The sequence below is a fragment of the Mesoplodon densirostris genome, chromosome 4, assembly GCF_025265405.1.
Source record: "Mesoplodon densirostris isolate mMesDen1 chromosome 4, mMesDen1 primary haplotype, whole genome shotgun sequence".
In the NCBI taxonomy this organism is placed as follows: Eukaryota; Metazoa; Chordata; class Mammalia; order Artiodactyla; family Ziphiidae; genus Mesoplodon; species Mesoplodon densirostris.
The window spans coordinates 168,904,609-168,925,125 of record NC_082664.1 but is presented as its reverse complement, the minus strand read 5'-3'; the positions used below and the strand labels follow the sequence as shown (position 1 = coordinate 168,925,125).

Sequence of the window (20,517 nt, the reverse complement as noted above, 5' to 3'; positions counted from 1 at the left end):
TTAGTTTTGTGTAGTCAAAGAGGACATGCTGGGGAACACAGGCCTATTAAATATCAGAATTAATAAATTTATAAACTTGGCATTTTCCCCTTTTCATTAACAGCCTCCACTTAACTGTTTAGGTATTATTCTTCGAAATAGGCAAATCAAAGGTAGGTTTTAAGTATAAATTAGATATAATTTTTAATTCTATTTAAAGTTTATTAATCATAAATAAATCACCTGAAGTTTCCAGAGAAAAATGATTTAAAGAAGATATAATTGGGGCCTCCCTGGTGGCGCAAGTGGTTGAGAGTCCGCCTGCCGGTGCAGGGGATACGGGTTCGTGCCCCGGTCTGGGAGGATCCCATATGCCGCGGAGCGGCTGGGCCCGTGGGCCATGGCCGCTGAGCCTGCGCGTCCGGAGCCTGCGCGTCCGGAGCCTGTGCTCCGCAACGGGGGAGGCCACAGCAGTGAGAGGCCCGCATACCGCAAAAAAAAAAAAAAAAAAAAAAAGAAGATATAATTGAACTCATATAACATCCTTCCATTAGCCAATACATTATTGATGAATTGGTGAGCATATTAGCATTAGTACCTATTATGTATAAAACTATGCATGTTTTTTAATAAATATATTTAAAGTATTTTTTGTAGATACTTTTAAAATAAGCACTGTGGAGTCAATCTATGAAGAGATATATTCATTCATTTGGGCATGAAAAGATAATAGTTATTCTATATTCTTATGTCATACCTCAATCTTTCATCCTTTGGTTATTTGGTCATTAATAAAGAACAAAAATAAAACAAACATTTTTTGTAAACTATTTTTAATAAACTATTTTTAGTCAATCTGCTCCACCTGATAACTCAGGCAAGTGAAAGAGCGGCATGGACATATATACACTACCAAACGTAAGGTAGATAGCTAGTGGGAAGCAGCCCGCATAGCACAGGGAGATCAGTTCGGTGCTTTGTGACCGCCTGGAGGGGTGGGATAGGGAGGGTGGGAGGGAGACGCAAAAGGGAGGGGATATGGGAACATATGTATATGTATAACTGATTAAATTTGTTATAAAGCAAAAAAATATAAATAAATAAATAAATAAATAAATAAATATATAAATAAAAGAAAAAAAAAACTACTCTTCTTGGATAGTAATGTTTGAGCTTTACTCAAACGATGAGATTAAGGAACTATGTTTTGAATTTCATTATGTCTGCAATTTCTAAAAGATAGACTTTGCAACATCAATGTAAATAATTCTTTGGAGAAAGTCTGTGCCAGATAGGGTTACTAAATAAAAACTACCTTTGCTCATAGTTTATGGTTGAATTTAAGTATCATATAAACTCTCAGGAACAATTTATGTTCTTAATGTCAGAGATATTTGAGTGGCTATCTTAAAGTCATATCACCTTGCAAATAAATATCTTTTTCAATATGCACACACAGGCATCACATTTAAGCAAAAACCTTCACACCATAAAGAAAATGCACTGTCTTCCCTTACTTGTATCTCTGTGTCTATTGAATCCTTTGTGATTGAAAACATTAAACTAAGTTAATAATGTTTACAATGAAGTTCAAAATGTCAAATTGAAAGTAGAACTAAATCAAGCAGGTGCAGGTGAAGAAATGTTTCCATTAGAATAAAATTACCTAAGAAGTTTAAATACAGATTACAGTAAGAGATGAATTTAGCTAAATAGGAAGCCACTTTATAAATTCAAAAGAAGCATCTTCAAAGCACTTTTCTTATTGCTTGTATGTAGGAAAAGGGAAAATACTAAGATGACTGGATTCTAATGAGACTTACAACCTAGTGGGAAAAGGAAAATAAACCCAGATGGATATATGCAGAAAACTCAATTGATGGAATTAATGTTAAATATTTGGAAAGTAACAATAGCCATGAAGAATATTGCTGAAGTAAATTACAACTCTAAACAGAAAAACGTTCTCTCATTCCATCTCAACCACTTCTATCCTCCACTTGCAAATACAGTTTTCTTAACAAATATTCTGAAGTTTAAATGATACTATTTCCTTCCTGGCATCTTGATCAGAGCAAAATATGCTCTCCACTATCACCATCAACTTCTGGTCAAGGTTCTCATTTGACTTAATTCTATCAATACTCAGTGCCCTTAAACCTTAATATAATGATGTTGCTTTGGGGATTTATAATGTTATTTTCTAGACATATTCTGCACATAATACTTTTTCACACTGCTTTCCACTGCCATCAAAGATATGATGCTGACATCAGAAGCAAGTTACTGTTATTTTCTCTAGAGTGTTAACTTGTTTGCATTTTTTCCTTTATTTTTGTGAATTTTTCTATTCCCTTTTAGGGAACCATCCTCTTCCCTTTATGCTTGATAGTAATTCACAGTGTATTGGGGATGGAATGTGTTACAAAATAGCAGAAAATTCTTCTCTGGTACCCTAAAGAGGCAATCACTCATCATCAATGATAAGCAAAATGGCATTACCTCTGACCTCCTGAGCTTGTGGTCCAGGAAAGACATACAAGGTCTTTACTTTATAGAAATACTGTTTCTCTCTAGTTCATGTCAATAAAACCCTTTCACACGGTTGGGAGACATAACTATGTACATCCTAAGAATTTTAAGATGTCAAAAATATGATAAACAGTAATAAAAGGCCAATAAAAAATTGGGGAAAATCTCTACAACATTCATAACAGATAAAAAATCACCTCACTGCTTTAAAAGATCTTATAAATCAGTAAGAAAAAAACAAGCACTACAAACTGAAAACCAAGGAAAGAGCACAAACAGGAAACACACACACAGAAATACACTTGGACAAGGTACAAATAAAAAAAAGAGGTTACCCTCTCTTTGTATTAAAGAAATGAAAAATATACAATTAGCTGCTACTATAACCTATTAAATTGGAAAATACACACACAAAAAATTAAACATTCAAGTGTCTGGCAAGCATACAGAAAAACAGACACCATCATGCACTGCTTTCAAAAATGGTACATTTTGCAAAGTAACACAAAATTATAAATCAAATGTTTTAACATATAAATAACAACAAATATAAAAATTCTACTCTGTACTCTCAGGATATAATCTAAAATGTGTGTAAAGCTGCATAGTGGTCAGTGCAGATTGATTAAATCTGTGTATAATCAAAAGCAACTCAGAAATCAAATAGTGAGGAATTAAATTAGTGAATTATGGTGCATCCCATTAATGGAAAACTATTACCCCATTAAAAAAAGTATTGGTAAATAATTGCTTATAGATTGTAAATAAAATTAAAAGCATATTAAAAACTGTGATTGATAGAACCTATTTTTTGCTAAATATATATGTATATATGCACAGTGCTTTTATCATAGTGGCAAGATTATAGTTGTTAACATTACTTCCCTTTCTTATCTATATTTAAATATTTTCCTACAGTAAAAATACATTTCTTCTTTTGTGGAAAAAAAGTATTTCTGTAACAATAAAAAAGTCAGTTCTTAGAATAATCAGTAAATGGTCTTTACCTATAGTATTATTTTAGTTCATTTATATTAGCCACTAAAATTCAAATTTGGAGAGTCTTTTCAGGTATTATTAAATACAGAGACACAACCAAGATAGACCCACAGACCTGAGTGTCCACAGTGGGCCTCTCTTTCTGCTGGGCATTACACATCTATTCATGTGTATGCTGGTTTCATGTCTGATTAAGCTTACTATTCTCAAAGACCAGATGCTCAGGAAATACATCACTAATGTAAGAATGAATTGTGTGCCTAGTCAAGGCTACTTCTCCTCCAGACCATAAGGATCTTTGAGTATTTGGTGTATCTGCATATACAAATGTCATTAGATCATATTGATGTTGGTTCATATGCGATATATATATATATGTACATAAGTGGTTCATATGTGATATAGTATGTTCATATTTTCAAGTCTTTGTCTTAATATAAGAATTAAATCTAATTTATCTTTACTTAGTTGAGAAAACATATTTTTCCCCCACATTTTGTATAAATATAATAATTTTGTGCAGGAGTTAGAATGCAAATAAATTTACTTCATCTTAACGTGGTTAAAGGGAAGGCACATTCAAAAATTATATAATGAGGGCTTCCCTGGTGGCGCAAGTGGTTTAGAGTCCACCTGCCGATGCAGGGGACACGGGTTCGTGCCCCTGTCCGGGAGGATCCCACATGCCACGGAACGGCTGGGCCCGTGAGCCATGGCCGCTGAGCCTGCGTGTCCAGAGCCTGTGCTCTGCAATGGGAGAGGCAACAGCAGTGAGAGGCCAGCGTACAGCAAAAAAAAAACCAAAAAAACAAAAAAAAAACTGCCTTGGCTTATTGAACTGATTATAGAGGTCAGAGTACAGGATTCTGAGATCTTATGAAATTACAAACCGCAAGGAATCATTACACAACACTTCCAAATCTTCAATGTTCTAAACATATTTAAATTTGAATTAGCTACAAAGCTCGGATGCTAAGTAATCCAAATACCTTGATTCAATGATAAGCAAATAACAATTTTTTAAAACAATTCTCAGCTGAGTAAGACTAATGTTTTTGCCAAGTTTCCTAGTAGTTCCTGGAGCATGAATGGATATAGACTCATTTTTCTTCTGTGGTGTGTGTGCGTGTGTTGTTGTTGTTGTTGTTTAACTAGATTAGGGTGCTTTTCCCAAAATACCAAGAAAATATTTTTTCTATTAAATATTCCCTCTCACTGCATAAGTTAGAGGAAATAGAAATTTCGTCCAACTCCAATCTCAAAAGAACATGCAAATTGCAACTGATGATATTTACATTGAAGGGATTTTACTTTATTTTTTCTCTGGTTGTAGTTGAGAACAATATTTATTTATAAATAAATATTTAGATTCCAACCCTAGGAAAAAAAAAATCATGCCAGGTGCCCTTAGTTGGTCCCTGCTGAGCTGGATGAAGGGAGAATCCACTCACCAAGCCCCGTGCTAAGACCATGGCCACACAGAAGAAGCCCTAGAAGAAGAGATGACAATTTCTAATTCATATACAAATGCTGAATGCACCAGTTGTATGGAATGGTGTTACTCTCCCACAAACAAACAAGTAAAAAATAAAGATGCAACCCTTAATTCAGACCCAGAGTGCACTTTAGATCCTCAGGTACAAAGAATAGTCCATTAAAGTGTGAACACAAAACAGTAGACTGTGACTTGGACTATGACTTAACTTGTTTTTCATCATGGAAATGAAACGGTAAAATTTAAGACCTTACTGAAGAGTCATCTGCACAGTGAAAACTTCCCTACATATTCCTACCCCACCATGACTCTTCTAGATATTTTATTGCTTTATTAGGTATATGAAGTGAGAGAATATTTTGAAATATGGTAATGTGATATTTTTCTCCTTTTGCACTTGCTTATGAGTGTTCCTTATCAACCCAAGCCAGAAGCAATCTTTACCTTAGGGTGAAGTGGAATCATAGAAAGTAAAGAGAAAGAAAGAACTGGTGTAGAGCTTTTTGATTTCAAAACTGGTCTTGAAAACTGTTTCAGACACAGTAGTCTAAAAGCCTGGCTTTAAATCTCTAGAGCCAGATACCTGAGAAAGAAAAGCATTTTCTAAATGGAAAAGCTCCCCTTTAATTATATAAAACAAACAAACAAACATAATTTGGATAAACTGAGCTTGGAGTTCTACTATAAGCCAAAGAGTAGAATAAATGATGCATAAGAACTATTTCACAAAGTAAAAAATGTCAGACCTTCCTTGGCTGAAGAAAGAACCTAGAGAGAAGGGGAGAGGAAAACTGGAGAAGATAGAAGCTTAGGAACTTCCCCCTTCTCCAGGATTTTGTCATGTAGAGCACATTCATTAAACATTATCTGATTATTAAGTAGTCCTATTTAAAATATATTTAATTTTGTGCCTTGTAGCCTTTAATTATAAAGCATAAATATATTGATCCTAATCATCAACTAACCCACTCAACAAATAATTACTGGGACTTAATACATAATGAGACTTAGAAATAATGCAATAAATGGGAATCACAGTCCTTGAAATTACTCAAGGAATTTGCAGTCTATTGGAGGCAGTGGGTGAGGGTCAGAGACAAGTTAAAAGCCGATTATATTCCTTTGCTTATATGCTGTCATATTTCTGTTTATACTTTTACCACCTAGAAGAGAGATTCTAGTCTGCCTTTTTCTTAACAGAAATATAGTTTATTAATGAAGTATGGCTTATTTGTATGAGCCACAGAAACTTTCTGAAATTACCCTGTGCTTTTTTACGTCAGAAGCAGCTCAAGGAAATTTTGTATCCTGAAATTTCAAAAATTACTTGCCAACTGTCAAATGTGATCAAAACAAAGCAGTATGAATATCTACTACTCTATATACTTTGGGCATCCTGGCTGCAGACGTTTAAATAAAATGATGGTAAAACTGGAACCATTTTAATAGAACAAAAGGGAGCTCAGAAAACCAGGGTGAAAAAGTCAGCCCAGGGAAAGGAAAATCATTGTACACTTAAGATACTGTGGTCCCCTTGAGTGCAAGGTCAAGTTGGCCAGGGCAATGATGGACTGGACAGTGGATATACCTTTAGTTTTCTTTGAAGCAGCAGCCTAGGAACTGGGGGTCATGAAGTTTTAACTGAGGAGAAGTGTGAAGGCATAAAGATTTGGAAAAGATTCTTTGTAATATAAATGGGGATTCCTTTGTTGTCTTCAGTAACGTTTCCTTGAAATCAATAAAAGGAAAGAGGAAGAATGGGATCTTGTAGGAAGTGAGCACTCAATATATTTGTGGACTACAAAACAGGGGAAAGGTATGAATTATTAAACCTCGAAAGAAAAGACCAAAATAAATGATGATAAAGAGCAAAGACTGGAAGAAGAGGGAAAGGGGCAAGGTGTTGGAGGAGGAGCTGAAAAAGGAAGAAAAGGAGAAAAGAAATTTGGAGGGGAAGGAATTAATAGATAATTCTAAAACAACATATTAACAGTGCTTTTCGATGAGTGGTGATATTACAAATAATTTTTCTTTATTTACTCATGCTTTTCTCTGGTTTCTATGACTTTGATAAGAGCATTTACTATCTTTTAATTAAATTTTTTTTAATTTTGTAAGAAAGAGTACACTTAGCCCACTTATGCTCTCACTTAAACCTTCATCTTTATAAGAGCACTAACTTAGGGTAAGGTGGTGTGGCAGGAATTTGGGAACTGCTTAGTAAATAGTCCCTAACAGACATGTTCCAAATGCGTGGTCACTTACGTTGTATGATCCACCGACGGCCTGTGATTTTCCTCCCCATGATGAATACTGGTTCCATTACCAAGTCCCCACCTGAATGTGTTTGAATCTTGAATTAATTTTTCTGAGATTGGCTGGTACCATTTACACAGGCTTCCTTTTTCAAAGCTGCAAACTTCCATAGCTTGAATAGGATGGGACAGAAATAAGATGAGCTAATCACAATAAATGTATTAATAAATGGCAATTTCCATCTGCATCAGCACTTTCTTACTCTTGGGGTTTCTTTAAATTATAATCTAACTTTTAAGCATAACTGGAATAATTAGGCAAATTGTTTACATAATCACTAGAAGAGTTTTAAAGAAATCTAGGTGTATTATATTCCAATATCTATATTAACTGAAATGTGGAAATAAATGCACATACTGAAGATTCTGCTTTCATAAAGAAGTGAGATTTTAATTCGCTCTGAAAGCAGCAATTTAAGAATTGCCACTCTGTTCTGACAAAACACTTACGTTGCTTATATGACCTCCAAGTTCTGATAAGTCTGTTCTTTTTTCACAGTATTATCGCAAACCTAAATCCCAAATTCCAAATTACTTAAATTCAAAGCTATAAGATTTATAACAGCTTTTATATTGAACCTCTTTCCTTGAAAGTTTTCAATATTCTTGTAATGACTGTATTCTAATATCAAACAAAATTAAAAGTCCAGTGATTTTTTAAATATATAAGTTGTGTGTGAAGACAAATGCTTTCTTTTTCTCTCCTTGTCTCTCTCTCCTTCTCTCTCTGATGTGTTCATATGTCTGTCTGTCTTAAATTCTCTACTTTTTGAATAAAAGAAAAGACTCAATGAGGTCTTGTGTATACAACAGAAAGCCTGGTGTGTACTCCAGGTTTTAAATGGCATAAATGGTGATGGCATAGGCTACCACTACTATCATTTAGAAACTTGGGTTCACGATTTAACATAAAATTTGAGAAGGAAAACTTCATCAAAAAAAGTGATTTTAATCATGACATTCAGGTGTGTTATTTAATCTCTGATATTAATATTGAGCATATAATTATACTTATTTTGTGAAGAGATTTAGAATTCAAAAGAATCCTGTTCATATTATTAAAAAAGATTTTAAAAATTGTATATTTTTCAAAAATTAGAGGACACAGAGTTTCAGACAAGCTAAGATCTGCTGTACAACATTGTACCTACAGTCAACAATACTGTATTGTACACTTAAAAATTTATTAAGAGGATAGATCTTATATTGTATTACCACAATGAAAAAATTACAAAATATGACTGTAGATGACAAGCAGATTTATCATAATAGTTCATTTTACAAAGAGAGAAGGCAAGACACAATTTGTTCAGAACTAAATGGTAATAACTCATGTTTAATCAAAATAAATAAATATCCCCATGATTTTAATAATTAAATAGTAGACATTCATTCAGGACATTTACAGAACTTACCAAAACTTCCCATCCAATCATAAATGGCATTACTAAAATTTCAAAGTTGAACTAAGAAGAAAGTCAGTATTTACTAAAGATGCTCACTAGGTGTAATTAATTAGATTTTGTGTAAACTTTTACAAAGACGACTTATGTGTGATCAGAAGAGGATTTTAGTGTCTTCCCATGAGGGAGCCTGAATACCACAGCATCGTCCATTATATTATCTTACATCTGTGATGCACAGTACATCTTCCTGACCAACTTGAGTTAATTACTGTCCCATCTTATTCACAGAGTGAATTAGCTTTGATTTTATGAGGTTTTTTGGCCTGGATTAGTTTATTATGTATTTGTATTTTTTAAGTTTTAGAATTCCTTGACGAGGCTGACATAAGACAAATTAGAATTTCACTATACGCTGTATTATCTGTATGTTCTAAACCATCAGTATTATCAAGACACTTGAGCAATATTATGGTAAATTCACATACAACTTAATAAAGAGCAAGGAAGGGGAAAAAAATCACAAGTGTTTATTCCTTCTGATCCTGTGTTTTGCCCATTCAGACACAGATTAATTTTTCTCCTCTCAGTTTGTATCTCTGACTGAGAAGTTCACTTCTAAATTAAATAATTTGCCTTGATCCATTTAGGAGAAGCCATAGATTGGCAAGTGTCAATAAATGAAAACCATCTTTCAACAGTACCTAGCCGTTGAAGTGTCCACATGTATTAGGATTGGTTTTCTTATTAACTCTGCACATTTGACATAGTATTCATTTTATGTGTGCATTTTGACAATGGCAAAATTTGAACAGATTCATCTAATTTGAGGGTATTATGCTTCTTCCCTAAACATTTCTATTTAGTGATTGTGACAAACAGAGACAAAAAGAGAGATGAATAAAAATGATAAATGATAGCTCTGGAGTCAAGCTAAGTCCATGAAAACAAGTATTTTGAATTTAAATATTAATTTAAAGACACCTCTTGTTGGACATGATACAAGAATGTATGCTGGTTCTTCTATCATTTTCTATACAAATAGTCTTTATGTTAAGAAACTGCTTTAAGCCAGGTTGAAATTTTCTAACTAGGACATTATGCCGTGCTACTTGAGATAACACTAGTATTTTCTTATCAGTTTTATGGCTATATTTAATGCAAAATTTAGGAATTCACGTACCACAGGATGATTCATCTGATTTGTCAGGGCAGTCATATCTAAAATCACATTTCTGGATATTCTCAACACATTGACCATCAGACCTGCAAACAAATTCATTGTCGGTACAGTTGTGTGGAGGTAAGGTTACTGGAACTGAAGTTGCTTGTGGAGTTGGAAGGTTCACTGGCAAATTACCTTGAAATAATAGACAAGTATCATTTTGCAGATTTTTCCATTTCTCTAAAGATTTCACACAATAAACTTTATTAAGTATACTTCACACTCAATATTATAAAGAATATTTGATAGTATTTGCTAATCTGCTTAACTTCTTTATGTAAGCATATAAGTTGGGGTTCATGGCTTTAGTAATGGCAAAGAACTTTAGATATCTTTGATTATAAAATAAGTGAAGGCACAGATGGAAATTATTGAAAAGCTCTTCAGAGCTCACTGAACAAATGGAAGGTTCAAGAACAGGGCTTGGAAGATAAACAGGAACCAAGTGAATCCCAGGTGCTGGCGTTAGGAACCAGAGTCAAGGTCAGGTTAAACCTTCTAGCCCACTAGGTGAATAAACTTTGTTCTTCCACTGCTACAATGAACTTAACATCTCCTCTTTGTTTCAGATACCCCCACATAGTTGGGATTCAAGGTTGCAAGATAGACCCAAACCAAAAGTATTCACCCAGAAATATTTAAATAAGCTATAATTTCTGATATTACAGAGGTTAGAAGAAATTTATAGAAATGGATTAATTTAGACAGTAAGCTATCCAATAAGCACTTATTAATAACATCTCTGTGTCATATACATGGCAGATGTAGTGGATTTAAAGCCAAACATACTGTCACTGCCATAAAAGAGTTTACAGACTAGGGGATAAGGCAGTTAGGAAATTCTTTCATTACAGTCCCATGGGATAAGTTTAGGATAGAGATTTTAACATGATGGAGGCAAGAGTGACACCTATCCCTTAACTCCTGTATTCACAACCACAGACCATGGTATATGGTGGGTACACTATCATTGTGAAGTGAGTGAACAGATATACAGATGGATGGAAGGATGAAGGAGGGATGGAAGGATGGATGGATGACAGAGTAAATGAATGAATAGATGAACAAAGGTTAAAATTGTACAGTATATTAAGAGAACACAGGAAAAGTCTGTATCAGATGGGGAAGACTTCCTGGTATGGTGATGTTTAAACTAAGTTTTTAGTTTTGGGTTTTGTTTTGTTTTGTTTGCCGTACGCGGGCCTCTCACTGTTGTGGCCTCTCCCATCGCAGAGCACAGGCTCCGGACGCGCAGGCTCAGCGGCCGTGGCTCACGGGCCCAGCCGCTCCGCGGCATGTGGGATCTTCCCGGACCGGGGCACGAACCCGTGTCCCCTGCATCGGCAGGCGGACTCTCAACCACTGTGCCACCAGGGAAGCTCTTGGGTTTTTTTTAACTTTTTATTTTATATTGGAGTATAGTTGATTAACAATGTTGTATTAGTTTCAGGTGTAAAGCAAAGCGATGCAGTTATACATATACACGTTTTAGTTTTAAAGGATGATTTGTTGCTGGGTAGATAAAGAAGGGTACAAGGTCTTTTGAGGCAAGGAGAAAAGACTCATGTGAAGACAGAGGAATATATTTTCCTGTTGTTTTCTGGAATACTGTGAGAGTTTGACAAGAAGACTCTCTTGGGATATGGTAAGAATGCATCAGATGGAGTCATTAGATATGGGACTAAAGAGGAGAGGGCTATCAGGTCACAAAGAGTTAAGTGGGACCAACTAGGATTTTGAAGTAAATATAAAAAGCTGTGGAGAAACATCAAGATATAAAATTTCCACTTCAATAAATACTTATCAGGCACTAGCGAGGAGAATGATTTGCTGGTGGCTCTGACATGGGGAAGAGAGAACAGCTGAGCTTCTACTTTAATTCCAGGCAACTAATAAACCAAAGCAGAGATGTTTTGCAGGGGACAGCAAAGACCTGAGCAATATTACACGTCCAGTGTCTAGAGGACTGGGGATTTGGGTGCTTTGGGGAATTTGAGGAGAGTCCAATAAATAGTACTTTATTTCTTAGCTCAGGTTTTGAAGCAATTAAGAACTAAGACTGAAGTGTAGGGCAGCTGGTAGAGCAAAATATCAACCTTTTTATGGATGAAGTTGATACTGGAAAAGAATAGCCTATATCTGTAGGCAGGTAATCTTTCAGAGTGTGAAACTCAGACATAAACAGACTAAGTTATAACCTGTGCTGGAAATTTCTATACAGAAGCTGACCATTGTGAACTACAGCAAGGAGGAGCTGAGCAGATCTCAGGCTTCCTTCAGCTAACTCTCTCCACAAAAAGAGGAAACTAAGAGACCAGGTATGCATGTGCAGGCTCTCCTTGCTAACTCAACAATCCATTGTTGCTTTTCCCACAGTTGACATTAGCGTTCACTGTTGGTGTTTTACATTCTGTGAGTTTTAATAAATGTATAATGACAGGCTTCCACCATTAACGTGTCATACAGAATAGTTTCACTACACTAAAAAACCTCTATGCTCTGCTTATCTGTCCGTCCCTGCCCCCAATCCCTGGCAAATACTGATCCTTTTACTGTCCCCATAGTGTTTTCCAGAATGTTATATAATTAGAATCATACAGTATGCAGGCTTTTCATGTTGGTTTCTTCCACTTATTAATATGTATTTAAGTTTACTCCAAGTCTTCTCATGGCTTAATGGTATGTTTCTTTCCAGCACTGAATAGTATTCATTGTCTGGATATTAATCCAGCACTGAATAGTATATCCATTGTCTGGATATACCACAGTTTATTAATCTCCTACTGAAGGACATCTTGGTTGACTGGGCATCTTTTCATATACTCATTTGACATCTATATATCTGCTGTGGTGAGATGTCTGCTCAGATCTTTTGTCTTTTTTTTAATCTGTTGATTTTCTCACTGTTGAGCTTACAGTGTTCCTTGTATATGTTGGATAACTCCTTCATCAGATAGTTCTTCTCCCAGTCTGTGAACTGTCTTCTCCATCCATTAAAAATGTCGGGGCCTCCCTGGTGGCGCAGTGGTTGAGAGTCCGCCTGCCGATGCAGGGGGTGCGGGTTCGTGCCCCGGTCTGGGGGGATCCCATGTGCCGCGGAGCGGCTGGGCCCATGAGCCATGGCCGCTGGGCCTGCGCATCCGGAGCCTGTGCTCCGCAACGGGAGAGGCCACAACAGTGAGAGGCCCACATACCGCAAAAAAAAGAAAAAAAAAAAAAATGTCGTTCACAGAGAAGTTTTCAATTTTAATCAAGTATAATTTGTCAATTATTTCTTTAAATGATTGTCTTTGGTGTAGTATCTAAAAAGTCATCACTATAACCAAAGTCATCTAGATTTTCTCCTATGTTATCTTAGGAATTTTATAGTTTTGCATTTTAGATTTAGGTCTACAATCCACTCTGAGTTCACTTTTGTGAAGGGTATAAAGTCTGTGTCTAGATTCTTTCTTTTTTTCACACGGATGTCTAGTTCCAGCACCATTTTTGGAAAAGACCATCTTTTTCCCGTTGAATTGCCTTTACTCCTTTGTCAAAGATTAGTTGACTATATTTACATGGGTAGATTTTTGGCTCTCTATGCTCTTCCAATGATATATTTCTCTGCTTTTTCACCAATACCACACTGTCTTGATTACTGTAGCTTTATAATAAGTCTTGAAGTTGGGTAGTGTCAGTCCTCCAACTTTGTTGTCCTTCAATATTGTGTTGGATATACTGGGTCTTTTGCCTCTCAGTATACACTTCAGAATCAGTTTTCCTATATTCACAAAATAATTTGCTGGGATTTTGATTGAGATTACATTAACTCTATAGATCAAGTTAGGAAGAATTAACATCCTGAATATAGTGAGTCTTCATGCATGTTTTTGTATCATTATCTCAAACATACATGTTCCATTTAAAATATACACTATTTTGTGTCTTAGAAAATTTTACATAAATAGTATTCATATTTCTTTTGAATTTGCAATATTGACTCAAAACATATTTTTCAGATTTATCTCTATTGTTACATACAGAATCAATTCATTCATTTAACTGGTTAGGGTGTTCAATTAAGTGAATATCTTGAGTCAAATATTTATTGTATGAAGAGTCTGTAGCTGGCATATCTCTTCTCAAGCAGGACAGTAACAATATCTATAAAGTGTGCTACACTGGATGTCTTTGTACATTTCTGTTTGCAAACATATGCCAGAGTATTTCCAAGGCAAGTTACCTTGAAATGAAATTTCAAAGTTATAAGGTATGTAATCAGTCAACTTAAGTAGTTGTTTTCAAAGGTGGTTTACCCATTTCCACCCAGAAACGTGTGCATTTCTCATATTGCAGCCAACACTTGGCATCATCAGATTTTTTAAAATGTTTGCCAGGGTTACAGGTCTGAAATTATAATTCCTTGATATTCTAACTTGTATTTCCCTAATTATTGAGACATTTTTAGGGGCCACACAAGTATCTTACTTTCGTTTTTGACTAACTATTCACATATCCTGCTCTTTTTCTCTACTGAATCCAGTGTCTTTTTCTTATTAATTTATAGGTTTAAATTAATCCCATATTCTCCATACTAATCCTCAATCATTTGTCTAAGTGACACATATGCTCTCCTAATCTAGTCTTTCCATTTTCTATGGTGTCTTTCAGAATAAAAAAAACCCTCTAATTTTAATATATCAATCATTTCTTTTATGGTTTGTGCTTTAAAATTTCACTAAAAGTAATCTTCCCTATTCTAATGTCATAAATATGTTTTCTATAATTTCCATAAAATTTTGATAGTTTTATTTTTCATATTTAGATCTTTCCTCCATCTGGGCTCTACTGTTATCTATTATCTGTGATGAGAATCTAAATACAATTTTTTTCACATGAATGGCCACTTTTTGATCTATTAGTCTATTGGTGCAACTCAAGCTTCTCTCACTTATCATTTTATATTTTATTATGAAATATATTATACATATATAAGAATGAACATAAAATATATGCCTGGTTTAAAGAAGAAGAAGAATAGCCATATATTTACCTTCCAGTTTATGGAAATGAAATTCACAAAAAGTTTTGAACCCTCCAGTGTTTCCCTGCTGACTCCATCCCCTCATTGGCATCTCTCCTGGTTCACAGTACACTGAAATTTGTGTTTTTTATTTCTTTGCTTTCATTTGTGTTTATATTTTCTTCATTTGCATATATACCAAATAACGTCTTACAGTGCTTACTTATTAGCTTGTGTGACTAAATAACTTATTGTGAAATTCTTAGAATAGTGACCATATACATGGAGCGTCATGTAGGTCCTTTATAAATAAATAAAATGTTGTTTAGATTCAAACTTTAGATGAATGGACTCCATTCTCTATATAATCAGCAACTTGATGTTTTTCTGAACATTGTACATTCATTCATCCAAACTAATGTGTTTTCTTGCAGTTTAGCTGTGTTGACTGCTGTATAATGTTTCACTATATGAATATGTAACATATGTTATATAGCCATTCTACCATCAGTGGTTTTTGAGTTGACTCTGAGGTTTTGTTTCCTTGTACATTTCTCCTGAGGTACCTACGTGTGGAATCGCTTGGTCACAGAGGATGCACATCTAAATTTACTAGATAATGCCAAACTGCTTTCAAAAGTAATTGTATCAAATTCTATATTTCTCAGTAGTGTATAAATATTCTGGTCATACCACATGCTCATCATCCACTGGTATGTCTAGAATTACCCGCACGTTTGCCATTTTCTTTGCTGTCTCTTCCCTTTTGCATCTCAGCCCTTGTTGAGCTCATTCTGTCTCCTTTAAATGTTCATATTTACATAGTTCATTTGGTAGGAGTCTGGTGCAGTGAAATCATTTTTTGTTTATTTTTGGATGTCATGCTCTGAGTGCCTGTTTTCACCCTCATTCCTGAAAGAATTTTGCTTTGCTCTATACTGTTATTTTTTCTCAGAACTTTGAAAATAATTTCAACTGTCTTCCTACTTCCATTCTTGCTATTGTGAAGTCATCTATTAATCTGATTGAAGTTCTTTTGTAACTGTATTTTAATCTCTGGCTATTTTTACCATAATCTTCCCTTTCATTTATTTTTTTCTAATTCATTTCCATAAGCCTAGACCTGGATTTATTCTAATATTTTGCATGAGGTTGAATAGGCTTCTTAAATCTTATGTTAATTCTTAGCCATCGTATCTTTGAAAATTGCTTCTCCTCCATTTTCTTTATTCTCTCTCTGGAACTCCATTAGCTTTTATGATCTATCCTTCAGGTAAATCTATCCCTTCCATTTTCCTTTTCTATCTCTCTCTGCTGCTCCCTGAAATTTCCTCATAGTTATTCTCCAGAAGATTAATCACAGCATTGATTCAGCTACTTAATTCATCTGCTGGGATTTTTATTTCATTGATTTTATTTCTCATTTCACAATGGCCAATTTGATACTTCTTTCAAGATTTTGTTTTGTTTTTTTTTTTTTTTGGACAACATCATGCTATTTTCTTATGGCTTAGTGTCCTTTAATATTTTAAATTATTTATTAGTTTTCTATTTTTTGCATAACAAATTTCCACAAACCTTAGAATTTTAAACTAATAAACACTTATTATCTCACACAACTTATGTAAGTGTGAAACACAGAAGAGGCTTAGCTTGGTGGGTTCTAATTCAGGGTCTCATAAGATTATTGTCAAGATGTCAGCCAAGGCTGCAGTCATCTGAAGGCTTGACCAGGGATGGAAGACCTGCTTTCCAAGGGGGCTCATGCCTGGGAAGTTAGGCTACTGTTGGCAGGAGGTCTCAGTTCCTGGGCTTTCTCCATAGGGCTGCTTGTGTATCCTTCAGACATGGTGTCTGACTTCCCCCAGAGTGAGTGATCCAAAGGAAGACAGCAGAAGCCTAGCTTTGGAAACCACACACAGTCATTGCTACGTGGGTCATTAGTTACACAGGTCAGTCCTACTCAATATGGGAGGGGCCTGGTCCACAGATCATGAATACCAAGAGGTGGGGATTATTGGGGGCTATTTTGGAGGTTGGCAACCATAACTTTTTGTGCTTGATTTTTATGTGAGAATCCTTCATCATCTAGTTTGTAGAAGAGTCCTTCTAGATTAACTTTGAGTTGTTCTTTTTGGAACCCCACTGGTACCTCCACCCAGGGATAATATACTCCTTTTTGCCCTCCTCTCCCCTTTTCCTGCCTCTCATCCATCCTATATTCTCTTTACTCCCTAACTCTAGCAATCACATTATGCTTTCTGTTATATTTTTCCATTTTCTATTTCTCTCATGTGGGCATTTCTCTTTTTTAACCTCAGCTTAACATTTTTAAAAATGCATTTTATATTTGACATTTCTAGGTATATGTAGTGTTACAGTTTTCAGATCATCTGCTCTGCCACATTATTAAAATCAGTAGTCTTAACTGCATCTTTAGGCCTGGTTTCAATTTATACTAGGAAACAGTCCCTCACTTAAGAAGAAATCATAGACATGCATGACTATCTTAGAAAAAGGAGGTAGATGAGTCGTACTCAGGAAAAATAGAGACAAATCATTTTCCATCTCAGAAATGATCCAGGTAAAATGACCTGGATCACAGGTAGGTAAAAATATCACTACTCTAAAAAAGAAATTGGAAAATCTTAAAATTCTTTGTCCTTTCCTCATTACCCTTTGTTATTCTACCAGAATTAGTGAATCTTAAAAGATAAATGTAATATGTCTGTATTTGAGAGCACCAAAAGAATTATTGGAAGAAAGTGTTTCTTACTCCAAAGTCCAATTCTGGAAATGGTGGTGTAACTGGAAAGATGGAGTTGCCATTGATTACTTGGGATCTGCCATATAGAAGTAAAACAGAGCCCAGACACATGGTTAGACCAAGACATCATTTGGAGCTTGAGGCATGACGAGGACTGCAAGCTGCCTGACCCTCACAGATGGTTTATACTTTCATGTAAGGAACACAAAGTCAGCTTGTTTTACTTTGCTATGACTCAGAGCAGTATTTCTTATTAAAGAATCATGCTCTTAACTCAGGTGATACAAGAAATGACTTCATACAGTATATGGATAGACTTTACATTTTTAAAATATATAAATTGTGAACAACCTTAATAGTAAAACATACCTAGAACAATAAGCCCATCTTAGTCAGTCTGGGCTGCTATAATAGAATCCCATAGACTGGGGGGCTTAGACAACAATTTATTTCTCACAGTTCTAGAGGCTGAAAGTCCAATATCAGGGTACCAACGTGGCTGGGTTCTGAGGGCTCTCTTCCAGGTTATGTCCTTACATGGCCTTCCTTGGTACATGCATGCAGAGAGAGAGATATCTCACATCTTTTCCTCTTCTTATAAAAGCACTAATCTCATCATGAGGGCATCAACTTCAACAACCCAAATTACCTTCCAAAGGCCCCACCTCCAAATACCATCACATTGGGGGTTAAGGTTTCAACATATGAATATTGGAACATTCACTCCATAGCAAAACTTGTGATTTTTTTTAAACCTATGATTGTTTAGAAATGCTGAAGTTGGTAGCAATGGTAGAGTTAATGCTCTTAAAATAAAAAAAAAATTAAAAGCTTTGCAGATGAGACAAAACTGAAAGGTGAAATGCAAATAACTGAACACCAAGAAGCAGAGATTAGTCTGGTTTGATCTGATTTTCTTCCCCATCCCTAAGCCAAAGGGAAACCAGCTCACCTGCACAGCTGTCACCCTAGATGACTCAGGCTCCAGATGGACTCAATGTTCTAATTCTTTGCTCTGTGAATTCCTTGTAACAAATATGATATACTTCATGCTACCCTAGTATAATCTTTCTGGTAAAAATAAATTTTCCAACTTCTTTTATACTAGACTTCCCTCCATACAGCTATTCCCACACTGGTAATTAAACAAGTGAAACTTGATATTTTAACATCCTGAGCCCTTGATAAATTATTGCCAGCTTTAGACATATCACAACTGTGTGAATTACTTGACTAATATGCATGGTTGTTCTTTATCTCCAAGTAACAATGCATATGTTTTTCTTGTGACTTCTGATGTTAAGAAATACATTTAATTTAAAAATCTAAAAGTCTACTTGAGGTTTAAACATAATCAATCTTCAGAAAAATTTAAAAATTGAAATATCTACAGCACCAGGGGAAAAGCGTTTCCTATTTTTCCTATTGCACTTAACATAATAACCTGGAGTTATAACCACAAGCTGAAACGACTATATTTAGCATAATCATACTAAAGTGTCTGTGCTAGGTCTACTTCCTAGGATAGTAGGTTTTACTGAAACATAGCTACTCTTTGGATATGATTTATTAACAATTGTGACACAGCTGTTTGCCTCATATTATGCATTGCCTCTTTTTTTTTTTTCTTTCTCCAGTAGCATATCAGCTCTTTTTTGAAATATTTTCGCTTTACCACATGGATTCAATAAAAATTTCCAGGTAGCACAAGATATTTTCCATATTTAAAGACATTCTACTATCTTTGAAAGTGACTAAAAATAGACTTAACTAGCAGTTGGACAATTTTCAAGCTAAACTTTAAGTATTTCAACAGCCTTCTCCATTTTTGGTATTTAGCATTTCCTTCAATTAAAAGATGACAAAATTTTAAAGTTTTAAATTTAAAATAGGTTAAATCAGTTATTTGTTGAATTTTGTTTTCTAGAAACTTATTGGGTTAGCCAAAAAGTTCATTTGGGTTTTTCATAAGATCTTATAAATAAATACTAAGTTGCATGGACCATAGGCTTTGGGCAAAATTTTTCCCTAGGTATATGCTAAATCACTTTATGACACTACACCAAAGACCCTAAAACCAGAATGTTTTAGATTACAATCACCGAGTCTCAAATTTCTTTATTTTTGCCTTGAAGTGTTTTACTGAACTGCAAATATTTCCAACATTTCTAAAATTTTCTTCAGAGGCTGTATTTCCTTCTGAAAAATATGGATAAAAGAGGACCTCAAAGCAAAATGCTTTCATTTAATTTACTATCCTGAGAAAAGTGTAATGGATACACCAAACAGCTTAGTATTAGAAGGTAAAAAGCTGCAGGTGATATCTGAAAAATGAACACAAAAGAACTCACACATTTTGCCACTGAAACAAACATTACTCTTTGCAGAAGGAAGGGAGACTTGATCAAGCACAAATAAAGCTGGTGAGATATTGAGGTGAAGGAGGAGGGATGTCAAAAATTCAATCAACTCAGCCAGTTTAGCAATAACAACAACAAAAACCATTCGGTGGGTAGGGGAGGAACATCATAAAAATTGTTAAGCATTCTCTAAAGAGTTACCGTACTTTCTCAATTTTAAGGTATCATCAGTTGCAAGATATGCCACTGACTTAGTAACAACTTTCCTGGGAAAAGCAAAACATTAATACCTTGGATAGTGATACTCATTCTAATAATTAGTAGTTCTAGTAACTAATAAATCTAATACACATGCTGAATTCTGAAATTTTAACTTCGATGAAAAGTGCATAGGTATTTTTTTTTTCAGTTTGAAAACAGTGTGTTGTGATGTTATGTCG

The 20,517-nt window shown here is 34.9% G+C and overlaps 1 protein-coding gene across 1 annotated transcript in view; it reads right to left on the bottom strand.

The window, feature by feature from the left end:
* MALRD1 (MAM and LDL receptor class A domain containing 1) overlaps window positions 1–20,517 on the bottom strand; it is a 625,167-nt gene that overhangs the window by 384,316 nt on the left and 220,334 nt on the right. The window contains exons 21-22 of the mRNA XM_060096153.1: window positions 9,907–10,083; window positions 7,271–7,433 (exon numbers count right to left, since the gene is read on the bottom strand). Coding sequence (XP_059952136.1) covers window positions 7,271–7,433; window positions 9,907–10,083 — 340 coding nt within the window. The remainder of the gene's footprint in view (window positions 1–7,270; window positions 7,434–9,906; window positions 10,084–20,517) is intronic.